We start from the raw sequence: 13904 nt of genomic DNA, 5'->3' as shown, positions 1-13904 counted from the left end.
TTTTTACTTCTAATCTCACATCAAAGGTGTCACTTTTGCGTATTCCGACCTATCCGTGTGGGGCCAGCGCATTCGCTGCCGCCCCATTGGCTGGGTACCAGTGGGCCAATGACATAATAGTTCTAGTTAAACTACCGTATAAGGCTGTTAAACATGTCTTGAATTTATTACTATTTACGAGATTATGCTGTGTTTGCAGACCAGTCCATGTATTTTGTGTGTACAGGGCAGTAGCGTCATGTGGTGCCCTGCTTGAACATTTCCACTCTTTCATCGCGTCATGATCTACTAGTCTTTATCGCTGGTTACTTCATAAGTTCATTCTGTTATTCTAGGGCACAAACCTAAAAGTTGCTATTCCAAGTAAGAGAAAGGCCTAGACCATATGGTGATATTACGAGCATATAATCTCGACCACCCTAGCTCGTTGAGTCGTTGAAAGTCAACGCTTGCAAAGAGATATGAAACAATAATTTCATATATTCATTCGAGTCCCCATGATTTCTTCTCTTTTCAAGCCTGGAGCAGTCTCCAAACCGTCAGTTTTATAATGCTCTTCGTATCAAGTAGTTCCGGCGCTGTGATTGGCAGAAACAAGACAGTTCACGTGACCTCTCTCGTACAGGTAATACCCCGGCGCCGCCACGCCCGCCATGCCCAACCTGTAATTTACTGTAAACGTCGAAACACACTTTATTTCCGGCGCATCTTGACCCCATCTTATCTCTGACCATCCGCCGAGGGAGTGCCATGAGATGATATAGACCGCGCGCCGTCGTCGCATGATATCTCGCCTTCAGACCACACATCGTGCGTGGTTGCGCCCATCGGTACTGTTCCGGTCGCCGCCACTCTCTTCAGCTCTGCCGTCGCAGTTGATCGATCGCCCTCACACTCTCACAAAAGGCTGCTCTGTTTATTGGAAAGGATAATCGATACGACTTTGGGCTTTGTTGCTGTCTTCATCCCCGCCATACTAGGACCGATATGAACCCAGAAACCTCGCCACTGCTGGCCCAACTGCTCAATGCCGAAACCGTCGCCGAACAAGTCACGACCTTGAGACTGCTGAAGCACGAGCTCATCGGATATGATCAGCGAAAGGAGGCCTGGGTTCATTGGGGTATCATACCGTTGCTTTCCAGGGTGTTATTATCAAAAACAGGAGGCAGCAAGAAGCCAGCTGTTGCAGGTGAACAGAACGGTGTGACAGACCGGAGTGATGCTATCAACGACCGCACCGAAGATGAAGAGGCTTGTTTACAGGCTACCATTATCGTCGGCAGCTTAGCTCAAGGTGACCACCACCCGCGGCAACAAAAATATAGGATAAAAAAAAAGGCTAATATGTGGTTGATTTATTATAGGTGGCCCGGCTTTCATCTCGCCCATTCTATCGAGCTCTATCGTCCCTTCGTTGTTGTCCATTCTTGCCTCCGACTGCTCCCAGTCCCTTACGCTTCCAATTCTCAAAACCTTCAACACCATTGCAGATCGATATATCCTTCAAAACGTAAATTGGCCCCAAGACAACCATCTTGCGGAGCTCTTGTTCGCACCCGACCACATCAGCTGTTATGCCCATATCATCGCCAGGTCGTCTCCGTCCCCGGCTACGCAGTCATGTATCTCGCTGGCTGCGACTCTAATAGCAAAAATATGCACAGACGAATCCCATAAAAATGCTCTGGCCGAATACGGTTCTTTGGATGCTTTGGCAATGAATCTTGCCTCGTTTGTCGTGGCACAAGGTTTTGTCCTACCCGGCGCAGAAAACCATCTCAATCAAGATGGAGCTCTATCCTCGCTCCCACCGCCAGCACCTTCAACGGCCAAATTGGCTCCGATTCTACGCGCCGCCTCCGTCCTTGTAGAGAACTCCAAGTCGCGGGCAGAACATTTCTTGTCTTCTCCGGGCATCCTTACCGTCTTCCCGGGGCGACTGCCCGAGTTCTCGCCTACGGACATCAAAAAGAATCCTTGGGGCATGCCATACCTGTCCGGCACAGCAGTTCCCCGCCAAATCCACTCGAATCCATTCGATGTCATCTTGCCTTCTGTTCCTCTCAATCAAAGCAGTGCGCTGTCAAACTTTCCCCCGCTTGTCCCGATGGGATCTTTCCACAAACGCTCCTTATCCTTTCTTGAATCATCGCCGTCTGACGAGGAGGAGAATGCAATAATCCCTTGGCTGATCCACCTGGTTCGCACCGAATCTGGTATGTCACGAGTCATGGCGGCGCGCCTTGTTACGGCCCTGTTCCGTCTTGAACTGGTGAAGAAACATCGAATTCCCATGTTTAGTTTTATTATAATACCGATCCTATTGCAAATGCTCGATAAGACTTACGACTTCAAGGCGGCTGCGGATCCAGAGTATGACGGCTTGATCAAGACGACCCTTCGCCTGAAGGAGGAAGTACCATTTATACTCGCCGCCCTTGTAATGGACACGAATGAACTGCAGAAGCATGCCGCCGAGGGAAATGCCATCAAGAAGCTCTCTCAGTTGCTCAAAGAGACATACAACACCCATCAAGTAAATGCCAAAGTCACCTGGTCTGCTGAGACTACGAAGAATGATTTACATTCAGAAATATCATCCGAAGTTCAGCTAGGGTCCGTCGGTTTTAGTCCAATGACCTGCCATATTCTTCGCTATCGGGAAGGTATTCTGAGAACTTTGGCCTCTCTTGCGCTTTTCAGTGATGATTACCGTAAATTGTTCTGCGAGAATGGAGTTGTACCATATGTTATCAACGCTCTGAAACCACGACCATCCACCACGACCGAAGATGCCACAGAGACCAAGAATGGCTCCTCAGATGGAAACCCTATCCCGACAATCCTTGCCGCTTGTGGTGCTACTAGAGCCTTGACGCGGTCTGTCAGCGTGCTGCGGACAAGCATGATTGACGCCGGAGTAGCTACTCCTCTGCTGGAGTTGTTTGTCCACCCTGATATTGAGGTACAGGTTGCTGCGACTTCGGTGTTGTGCAATCTTGCGCTTGACTTTAGTCCTATGAGAGAGGTAAGAATGTTTTTTTTCCTACCGTACTTTTATGCTAACAAGACTTTAGTCATTGGTGAGCCCCGAAACTCTTTCTACTCTATGTGATCATGCCCATTCTCCCAATGTGAAACTCCGCTTGGAGTCATTATGGGTTCTCAAACACATTGTGTACAATGCAGCCAATGATCTCCGAATCAAGATCATCAACGGCCTAGAGCCGTCATGGTTGGGTGAAGTTATGTCGACGGACCCCATCAACAAAGCAGGGTTTTTGCAAGATCCAGACACCGGCTCGCTATTGGGCATGGGGACGTCCAACTCAGCCGGCGAAAAGGTCGACTTGCTGAACCCATTGGAAGATGTCGAAAATGTAGACGAAACAATGGACTCTGCGCTGGAGGCCGGCAGTAATACCAGCAGCGAAGCATTCCTACCAGACGCGACACGACTCAAGAAACTGGCATTGAGCGGAGAGCTATATCGGAAAAACCAAGCCAGACTGGACGACTTTGCAGTGCAAGAGCAAGTACTCAACATAGTCCGAAACTCAATGGTCGGCAACGAATCATCGGAAATCGTCGACCTTCTTCTCAAGGAAATCGGCCACAACGACTTTTTGGACATTCTCGCCGACAAGGTACGACCGCGACCAGTTCCTACACGCCGCGACTCGCCGTCTCGTCCCACAACCCCGCCGATGCCCAGCGAGATCTTGCTCGCAGTCACCTATGTTATTATCAACATCGCAGCCGGCCCCCCGCGATACCGGGACCTGCTCTTCTCGCATCGCACCCTTTTAAAGGATCTCCAGTGCCTCTACGAGTACCCAAACAGCCAGATCCGAGTCAACTGTGTCTGGGTCGCTCTCAACCTGACTTTTGCAGATAACCACAGTGACCAACCTGGGTGTCGTGAACGCGCACTCAAGCTCAAGGCTCTTGGATACGTAGATCGACTACGCGCTCTCGAAAAGGATCCCGATTTGAACGTTCGAGAGCGTAACAAGACGGCGCTTGATCAGTTCCGCAGCTTGATTGATTTGTAGACATTCCCTGTGGTTTTGTTCTGCTATCCCTATTTGTTATTTTTTTATTGCTATCTTATGTGTCTTGATGCTAATCTGTATATTTGAGCCATCCCCCGTTTTGAGAGATTGGTGTAAAGCGGTTATTCAGGCGTTTCCGAAAATTGGCATCCAGCAAGCGATTTCTTGTATATATTATGATTATTTTTACTTGCAAGTTCAGATAATAAAACATCATGGATTATATATCAATATTAACGTATATTTTCATAGATAAGAGAACTAGTCAACTGGCGATTTAGTAATATACTTCTATAAAAAGTGATGCTGCAAGCACGTGCAACATTGGAAAGGGGATTTTTAGCTAGCATTGAGAGCATATTGACTGCCTAGCGGTTTGAATTATGTCAATATTTCGCACCTTTATTTCTTGCTTCTTAAAATATATATATATGATACGGCCTTGCAGCTGAGTGCCGCATCCTTGCCACACCTTCCCGCTCCCTAAGACGCCACCATCAGTCAAGCTCGATAACAATTCATTTTATTTCAAGAGGATGCACTTGTTAATTGTTATCTGATCTAGAGACTTTCGATGCCGCCAATGCCCGATTACACACCACCTTCGCGAGAACCTCACGCTGACAGTGTGTAGGAAAAACAATATTCTCCAATCTCTCCCTAGCATGGCACCACATGCTAATTCCCACAGTTTCAGCCCAAGTCTAGATATAATGATTGAAATTCGGTACGAGATCCAGAAGTCTTGTATAGCCTTACTCCAAAGTCTGCCAGGGGATCGACATGAGCCAAACTCAATGCTCCAAGAAATGCTTTCCAGAACCACAAATCCTGTGCAGCTGTGCCGTTTTTCATAACATTAGCGAAATTATCTTCTAGATCTTGCCTTTACCACGCGTGGGATATGGTGTAGAAGCCGATTCTCAGCAGGGTAACCCTGGTTCCAAACGTCGAGGACGCTGGTCAGGTACAAACCCATGTCTCTGATAGTGCTAACGACTAGAAAAAGATTGACAACGGAGTCCATACTCCCGTTGCAGACACGGACATTGATTAACTTCAACAGGGTGATGGATGTCAATACCAAGAGCCTGATGTTGTGTATTCGTGCCCAAGCAGCCGCAATGCGCAAGCAGCAGCCTAAAACATTCCAAAGCCGCAGCGGCGAGAGAGACATTGGGCGCGGAGTGATTGTCAACCTTGCTTCAGCCAACTCATTTGCAGGACTTCCTGGAAAGATGTGCTATACGGTCTCCAAGCATGCCGATATGGCCTTGACGAAGACGGCAGGTAAGATCAAAAGCTACAAATACGTGCGTGAATAGAGCTAAAGATTTCAATTAGCCATGGACCATGCAAGCGAGGGAATTCGCTGCAATGCCGTGTGCCCGATCTGGGTGCAAACTCCACTGCTCGATGTAGAATTGCAGAAGAACCTCCAAGTTCAAACCGAGATAGATGCAATTGTGCCGATCAAGCGAGCAGCCAAATGTGAAGAAGTGTCGGATGCCATTCCCTTTTTATGCAGTCCTGCAGCGAGCTATATCAATGGGACAAGTTTGGTTATTGATTCAGCTATCACGACCACTATTCGATTGCACTGAGGGAGCAATGCCACTAGACAATGTGGTCCAGCGTGTCTCTTGATTGACTGATTCTGACTAGCATTCACGAGATCCTCTGCTTGTCAATGAGCGTCCACCACTCATTCGTTGTTATTTCTGTATTTATACTCTATCCGAAAAACAAGAGGGCAGAACAATGAGGTGATTAACATTAGCATTTTTTCGTAGCTTTGAGCTGTGGGGAGTGGAAATGCACCAGTTGACAGCTTGAAAGAATTATCTCCTGCTGCAAAATCAAGAACCTCAAATATACGTTTATCGGCTCCCGATGTTTCCAATCCCAAACTCTTCTGGACATCTCCCATGAATGTCTTCGAGTCATTGACAAATTGCCTAATCGTATAATCAACGCTGTATTGACCAGGATAAAGATCAGGTTCATTTCCAACTGCGATTGCTACCAGAGGGCCTTTCCCGACATTCTTGTACGCCCGGTATATTCAAGATAATCGATCGTATGAGCTACAATCTACGCAGTCCCAAGACATGACGCGTACACACAATCTAACCTTTTCGACAAGTAGCCATCTCTCATATTTGCGGCAGAAAAATGGGAGGGAAAAGAACAAAAACAAATCGAAAAGCGCTTGCGATATCATGCTGAGGGTCGAACTAGCCATAGAACTGAAAAGAGGACATATTTTTTGGGGAGCCAGTCATGTGAATGCCAATTTGATTCATCAAACAGATGATCTTAGAGTCTAGAATTGTGGAAACAGGTAATCGTACTCGAGTCTTGGGAGCTTGAATATTATTGCATGGATCTACGTCTTATCGATAACCCCGCAACGTCATAGGACCCACGCGCATGAATTATAGCTATAGAGAACGTATTTCTGTCCAACATTCAACTCATATTCATTTATCTAATTAAACAACTCACTACAAGAAAAGAAAAAGAGAAGGGGAAAACATGTCACCTGTTCCCCAATCCATTATCCGCGCGCTTTCGCTTTCCCCTGACCCGTCAAAATCCAGCTTATCCGGTCTTGGATCTGGATTCTCGACAACAGGACGCATAACCGCACGTGTTTCATCTAACACAGGAGAAGAGGATAAGGAGAGAAAATTCTTTGTCAAAACTTCTCCCGATGGAGAAGAAATGTTTCGAGGCGAATACGCCTCTCTGAATGCCATTGCCGATAGTGTCCCAGGTTTCTGCCCCAGAGCGCTGGCATGGGGCTCTTTACTCGAAGAGAAGAAAAAAGGGCATTTCCTCGTTACGGAATTTTTGGATCTTGGAGGAGGTGGAGGAGCAAGGGGGAGCAAAAAGTCGACACTGGCGCAGAGTTTAGGAAAACTGCATACCACGCCTGCGCCTCCACCGCCAGACGGCGACAAACCAATGTTTGGATTTCCAGTAGCCACATTCTGCGGAGATTCAAGACAGCCAAACAAGTTCCGAGAATCCTGGGCTGATTTCTATGCAAATGAGCGATTAATGATGATTCTTGCGGAGTCGGAGAGACGAAATGGATCTGACAGGCATCTGCGCGATCTCGTTGAGCAGACGTCTTTTGTAGTCGTGCCACGGCTGTTGGGCGACGAGCATTTGGGATATGACAAGAAGAATGGAACTGGCCAGGGGATTTTCCCAGTCGTTGTGCATGGAGACTTGTGGAGTGGGAATGCGAGTAGAGGACGAATTGTTAGGGGGCCAGGCGAGGAAGAAACCGAAGTTTCTGACGTTGTCTACGACCCTTGTGCATGTTATGCACATAATGAATATGAGTTGGGCATTATGCACATGTTTGGTGGGTTTGGAAGGGCCTTTTTTGATGAATATCATAAAATCGTGCCCAAGACCGAGCCTGTAGAGGAATATGACGATCGAGTCAAGCTTTATGAGCTGTGAGTGTTTTTATTCCTATTCGTGCTTTTCTTGTCCTAATTACAACACAGATATCATCATCTTAACCACCATGCAATCTTTGGAGGAGGATACCGGTCTGGCGCTGTTTCTATCATGACGAGACTGATCAACAAATACGGCAAAGCATAGACATGTGAAACATTGAAGTAGATGCAATATCAACAATCTTACTACCATTAAATACATACCGACTACATTCCAACAACAATAAGACTTATAATCAAGGCACCCCCCGTCCTGTCCGCGTCGCCTTGGCCAACTCACTCTGCGCAACATTATCCGAATATCGCTTGTAGATGGGCAGATAATGCTCCGTTTCGCTCGTCGTCTGCTGAATGCTCTTCCGAGCCTCAATGGCCTTGAGCCACTTTCTCCAACGCTGCCAGGCCTGGTCATCGTCGACTGAGCCCTCGGCTGGCAATCCCAGTCCTCCCTTGAAATGATCGAACAACCACAATCGAACCCCCCAGGGTGCCAGCACAAGATCCGGTAGCGAGATATCCTTGCCCAAAAAGTACGGTCCTTCTGGATCGGCCTCGTTGATCCATGTTTTCAGAGCGCCCAAGAACTCAGTACGGACTTTCTCAAGTCCGGCCTCAGCGTCTTCCGGAGACGCGTTAGCTTCAGGCTGATACTGCAGAAAACGGTGAAAAGCCGGGATTACACGCGAGGTCACAAAATCGACCCAGATGCGCGCGCGCGCTTTTTCATATGGATTATTCTCCGGCAGGAAATGCGGCTTGTGATCCGGGTAGGCCTCTTCGAGATACTCGAGCACAATGTTTGACTCGTATAGTGGTTTCGGGTTGGATGGGTCTTGCGGATTGGGCACCTCGAGAGTCGGCACAAGCCCGCGTGGGTTGAGTTTGAGTAGCGAGTCGGGTTTGTTGTATGGGTTCACTTCGATGTATTGATAAGGGATTTGCTTTTCTTCGAGCGCGAGCCAGACTCGCTGCACTGTTGGGGGTTGATTAGCTGGTAGATTGCTACATATAGTAAACTAGCATACCGAATCTGGCACGTCGTTAGTATTGTGAATAAAAAAATTAGATGGCCATCAGACAACATTCGAGGCTAGAAAGAAAGAGAAAACATACGGACAAAACCAGCCAGCATAAAGCTTCAATGGCTGCTCGGCCTGGTGCTGGTCAACCAGGCCCTTGGCCAGCCCAGTCGCCACAGGGTGTAGTTGCGCGTCTGGATGCGCGGGCATTTTGATTGGGTTTTATTAATAGTATCTGTATATAGAATTGGGTAGAGAATTAATGGTGGGCTAGCTGTTGCTCCCAGGGGATCGGCTCGTTCTTATAATTATTGTGTCATAATAAGTGCAACCAACTAAGGTATACGAGGCTCAAGGAAACAGGCGAGAAGATTTTAGATTTGTAATCATGTCGTGATACGTGCAGTGAAACTATGAGACTATAACTAGGGAGTTTTTAGAAAGACACCCCACCACTGCGGTGACGTCACTGGCACTTCCCAAATATCTCATATTTCGACGAGATCGAACAGACCAACAGAAGCGATGAGAGAGCGGTGTGGTTAAGCAGGATGCCTGATTTTGAGGCTGAACTAGGAGTTTTGTTGTTGGACGGGAATAAATAGCTGGATCGCTACACTATAACAAATTCTTAGGTTTATACAAGCCTAGGACCAGGTAATTCTTATATACTTTATTCTAAAAGCTACACTTACTACACAGGAAAACCAGCAGTACACTCACCTTTTTATTTTGCTCCATCTTTCTCTCGGTAAAAGATCTCATCTCTGTTCGAGACATAAATTTCCCTTGGATGTGAATAATGTGCTCTTCCAGAAGGCTGTCGGCAGGTTCGGGGCGACTCTTGTCTATAATAGCCCGCATTAGTAAACCATGATCTTAAAAATCAATATGTATATTGTTATTAGTAGTATCCTTTCTCTTTCACCTATTAAGTGAAGCATTTGAAGAAGCCTTTAAGAAGGAAGTCCGCTCTGGTGGAGCTTCCAAAAATAGTGACCTGTATTTACCTGCATAGCTCGCATCAACTATCATTCTCCAAATTCACGTTCAAGTTGCTCATCATATGCTTTTTTGTCTGCAAGCTTGAGCTGTGCAACAGCAGCAATGTCCTGCATCCAGTACCATGGGACAATCTGATGAAAAGCATCGTGGTCGGGGCTCTTTTCGATAAATCTCGGTTGAATCTCCTTGTGAAAAAGTTAGAAGATTCCCGTAGGACTTGACAGAGCAAGGCTATACCAAAAGGTGCCATTGTTCCAAGTCGTACGCATTACATCTGATAGTTTTAACGTTGCAGGAAAACCCCCGTGACGCGAACGGTGGTTTTCTTCTTCCTCGGTTGTTAGGATAGACATGAATTCCTGCCGAAATTTGTCATATTCCTCGGATACCATCTTATCCACAGCCAGAGCGGTGAACCAGTGAGGAGGCTGAACCATCTCAACAGGGAGAGAACATGCCCACTCTAGATCAACAAGCGACGTTATGTGCCAGTTCTCGTCAACAAAGATATTACTCTGGTGTAGATCTGTTAATGAAAAGATAAACGGACCACGACGAAGATCCCGACGGAAAAACGATGGGAAAAACGATGGGAAAACCGCCCGCATCATTGTCAGGGCGGATGTTTGATATATGTAGTCTCCAGTGTCATTTATAGCGTTAGGCTGATGGCGAATCCGGTTATCATGATAGGCCAACGTATCCACTACATATGACTCGACTGTGGAGTAAGTGTAGTCTCGAGGCATATCTGTCGGAATGCGCTCGTTCTCCAAATCTTGTATCCCTAGAGACAGTGGTCGATTTTGAAGGCGTATAAACCCATTTTGATCGATGATAAAAGACCCAATCCTCGAGACAGGTGTCTTGGATAAGCTCAAAAATATTCTGCTAAGGTCACGGAAAAAATTCGCCCGCAGCTTCGCGTCATCTCGCTTCAGAGACCAAGTGGATGACAGCATTTCCCCTTTGGATTGCTCGATGTACTCAATTAACAAATAGCCGACATTGAGCTCTTTTAAAGTCTCATTTTGAGGCTGGTGGCGACTATACCTCGATGGAGTTGGAGGGCCAAGAAACTGTAGCATTCGGTGGCGAAAGTACTGCATACAACGACTCACAATAGGCAGATTCTCAACTCGGGTGAACTACACAAAAAACAAATCAGTTGGCGGGTGTAGCAATCAAGGTCTGCAATACACTCATACAGTTTCTCCAGTAGCCATTCCAAATCCATAAAGACGTGGAATCGGTATATCAGGACAGTGCTCTTCTAACCAAGCATACGTTCCCGCCTCACATTGAACTTTTTCATCGCCATTTCCAGGTCGGAAATCCTCTCCAACCCGGTACGGCAAGGGGAAACGGATGAGAACACGGGCGCCGAGCTGAGGTTTTTGGTTCCACTCAAAAACGGTAATCGGAATACAAACATTGAAGCTTCCATGAAGCCATTCGTCTAAATCAGCAATTTGGCAGGCGTTGGGAGACTGCAGACCCAGGTGATGGGCGACAATATCTTGGATCAGGCTACGCTTGCTCTCGAGGAAGGCGAAGAATTGAGCCTTTTGCCTAGGATAGTTGAGCCGGTGGAGGATGTTTGTTTCTCTATTCTTGGCAATAGAGTATGTAAGTTCTTCGCGAAGTAACTGTCGCGTTTTTGGCATGGCGAAGTGCTGTTGTTTAAGGAAAGTCGGGACAGGAGGTCCCTTGAAGCAATGACAATCAGCCAATGAAAAGGCACTGCTGTAATAACGTTCTCGCTGTAGCTTCTTTTGGTTAGTGCAGATTGCACGTCAAGTCTGATTAGCTTGCTGGAACAGTGGAAACGAACAGTCAAATGAGCGATTCTCATAAATAATTATTTCGCCCGGAATAAAGTTCATCCACACAGACTCTAACCCGAATAGTAAGTACATACATAGTGAGCCTCTCACTGGTGTTCACTACACCTGCAAGATGACTGCTCTAGATATTATGGAATTTATTTTGATGTATTAATTATGTAAAAGCTAATCACTGTATGTAATTACAAAATAAAATACATATTCGTGTGTTTTTTTCAATACTGAATAAGCTATCCGCACGGGCCGCAAAGCAAGTTCAGCGAGCGGGCTAACTGCATTCTGCATTCTGCCTTCACCACCACGCAGCCAGCATCTCAAAAGTCAAGATGGCAGGCAACCAGCAGCGACCCAGAAGGGGAAATCACAATAACCATAACCATAATCACAACAACAATCATAACAACAACAACCACCATCCATCCGCCCGAAATGGCCCTCCTTCGCGTCCCGAGGCAGACTCGAAAGCCTTTGAGCCGCCACGAGGACCTAGGGCGATGCAGCCAATTCTACCGCATCCATCGTTCATCCAGGTCGCCAAACCGTATGTATTTGAGCACACGATCCAGGAATGCCTTGCTGCGTTGGCCGTGGACCCGCGGCGAGAAGATAGCATTCGCATTCTGGGCGTGACCTGGATTGACAATGTGCGCAAAGCGCTTCGACTGTAAGTTGCATTACCCACTAAAGGCTTTTTGTCGCTGACTCTGTTGCATCAGGCCTGTTCGTACATACAACACTGCGTGTGTGTATTACCACAAGTTCAGACTGGTTCATCCTGACGGCCAGTACAATTATATGGTATGTTTTCGCCAACTCCACGTAGCCTCGTCCGTCGTAGCTGACCAGATGATAAGGATGCCGCAGCTGCAGCGCTTTTCACTGCGTGCAAAATTGAGGACACGCTCAAAAAGTCTCGAGACATAGTATGCGCTGCATACAATTTGAACAGGTCGCCGTCTGAGCAGGTATCTCCTGATGACACAGTAAGCAACTCCATTCTCTAAACATTGTGAGTTTCTCCTTTAACACGACATATTCCAGATCTTCGACCAACAGCACAGAGGCATCATAATCCTAGAAAGATTAATGCTAGAAGCCTCTGGCTTCGACTTTCGAAACCGGCACCCCCAAAAGCTGCTCGTCAAGTTGGCGAAGCAGCACAGCATCAAGAAAGAGGACGAGGTTGGAGGCGTTGCCTATTGCATCTCCCTAGACCTTTACCGAACTTTTGCCCCGTTGAAACAGACGACGGGTGCTATGGCGTATGCCTGTCTTGAGCTGGCCTCTCGTCTGATTGGCGCTGGGTTGGAGGACGTCGAGGCCGGTCGAGACTATGACAAATGGCAGGTGGGACGGGCAGAAGTCATGGGTGAGTTAGACTCAAAATTCCTTTTTTTTTTTTTCTTCTTGATCTCACTGATGAATATAATCAGAAACACTCCTGGACTTGCTCGATCTGTATATCAACGATCGCGCTAGCACTGTCGTTGGACCCGACTTCCCCGTCGAAGCCTTTCTAGCAATCCGCATCCCACTCAACAAGGAAGCAGAAGATAACCAACTGCCGCGCTTCACCAACTGGAAAAACAGCAAACATGCAAATCTCAACAACCAGAAACAAGCGAACATGCCAAACGGCAAACAACACGGCGGCAACAAGCAACAACATCCTCACGGCCCCAACAAAGCCAAAGCCAAAGATGCAGCAGCAGACCTCCCTCTCGCCAACCCACTCACCCCAATCTCAGCAAACGGTGAACGTCTCGGATCCAGCGATCGTGCCCGAGACGGCACTGTGCGTTTCATGCTCGACCCGGAGCGTGCCGATGCTGAGAAGAGAGCCGTTTCGTCGTATTTCAAGGATGAAATGCACGAAGTTGCCGAGGAGTAGATTGAGACTACTATCAAAACTGTTGAATGTTTTTTCCCCCTCTGTATCAGGCCGTGTTCAGGTGCTTTTTGTGTGTATGTGTGTGATACCCTTGTTGTCATTTCATCGGCGTTGTAGATAATTCAAGTCTGAGAAAACATTGAAAAGAGTAGAAGAACCGAATATTGAAAAAAAAAAGTCATGCATTAAATTTTATATACTAAAGCAACTTCATATATGTGCCACAGCTACACATGACTAGCAACAGCAACAGACGGTAGGTAGCTCATCAATTGACATCAAATATCATGTTTATATCAATGTAGAAAAAAACTTCAACGTTGAATAGACCATTGGTCAAAAACCCTCCCAAAAACATTCCCAAGACACCCAAAAATAGAAAAGAAAAAAAACCCTTCTCTCCATAGAACGGCAGCCTCATTAAAAGGAAGGTTGAAGAACAAATTCTGGGCATTAAAAAATAAAATTTTTTGGTCATAATTTGACAGCCACAATCATGATCTTGGGCAAAAAAGAAAACAGTCGCTAAGGCTTGTTAATTTTCGAAGCTGTGAGCCTAAAATGAATGATGAGGTCATACGTGCGAATGCTGTAGTAGATGG

General features: G+C 46.8%; 6 protein-coding genes across 6 annotated transcripts; 4 read left to right on the top strand and 2 right to left on the bottom strand.

The window, feature by feature from the left end:
- Positions 1 to 987: 987 nt before the first annotated feature.
- TRUGW13939_11447 (uncharacterized protein) lies at positions 988 to 4058 on the top strand (the record flags this gene model as incomplete). Its single annotated transcript, XM_035494555.1, has 3 exons — positions 988 to 1297; positions 1368 to 3031; positions 3081 to 4058. The coding sequence occupies 3 exons, from the start codon at positions 988 to 990 to the stop codon at positions 4056 to 4058; spliced, it is 2952 nt and encodes a 983-aa protein (XP_035350448.1).
- A 1070-nt stretch (positions 4059 to 5128) lies between these two features.
- On the top strand, positions 5129 to 5662 carry TRUGW13939_11446 (uncharacterized protein; the record flags this gene model as incomplete). Its single annotated transcript, XM_035494554.1, has 2 exons — positions 5129 to 5348; positions 5403 to 5662. The coding sequence occupies 2 exons, from the start codon at positions 5129 to 5131 to the stop codon at positions 5660 to 5662; spliced, it is 480 nt and encodes a 159-aa protein (XP_035350447.1).
- Positions 5663 to 6596: 934 nt separating this feature from the next.
- On the top strand, positions 6597 to 7685 carry TRUGW13939_11445 (uncharacterized protein; the record flags this gene model as incomplete). The annotated part of the gene is made up of 2 exons (XM_035494553.1): positions 6597 to 7534; positions 7586 to 7685. The coding sequence occupies 2 exons, from the start codon at positions 6597 to 6599 to the stop codon at positions 7683 to 7685; spliced, it is 1038 nt and encodes a 345-aa protein (XP_035350446.1).
- A 91-nt stretch (positions 7686 to 7776) lies between these two features.
- Positions 7777 to 8769, bottom strand: TRUGW13939_11444 (uncharacterized protein; the record flags this gene model as incomplete). The annotated part of the gene is made up of 2 exons (XM_035494552.1): positions 7777 to 8542; positions 8654 to 8769. The coding sequence occupies 2 exons, from the start codon at positions 8767 to 8769 to the stop codon at positions 7777 to 7779; spliced, it is 882 nt and encodes a 293-aa protein (XP_035350445.1).
- Positions 8770 to 9761: 992 nt separating this feature from the next.
- TRUGW13939_11443 (uncharacterized protein) lies at positions 9762 to 10652 on the bottom strand (the record flags this gene model as incomplete). Its single annotated transcript, XM_035494551.1, has 1 exon — positions 9762 to 10652. One exon carries the CDS (start codon positions 10650 to 10652, stop codon positions 9762 to 9764), a length of 891 nt encoding a protein of 296 aa, XP_035350444.1.
- A 1085-nt stretch (positions 10653 to 11737) lies between these two features.
- TRUGW13939_11442 (uncharacterized protein) lies at positions 11738 to 13302 on the top strand (the record flags this gene model as incomplete). Its single annotated transcript, XM_035494550.1, has 5 exons — positions 11738 to 12075; positions 12128 to 12209; positions 12266 to 12394; positions 12453 to 12780; positions 12845 to 13302. 5 exons carry the CDS (start codon positions 11738 to 11740, stop codon positions 13300 to 13302), a joined length of 1335 nt encoding a protein of 444 aa, XP_035350443.1.
- Positions 13303 to 13904: the final 602 nt, after the last annotated feature.

Source organism: Talaromyces rugulosus, chromosome VI (assembly GCF_013368755.1).
Source record: "Talaromyces rugulosus chromosome VI, complete sequence".
Lineage (NCBI taxonomy): Eukaryota > Fungi > Ascomycota > Eurotiomycetes > Eurotiales > Trichocomaceae > Talaromyces > Talaromyces rugulosus.
This window is presented reverse-complemented; position numbering and strand designations above follow the sequence as displayed.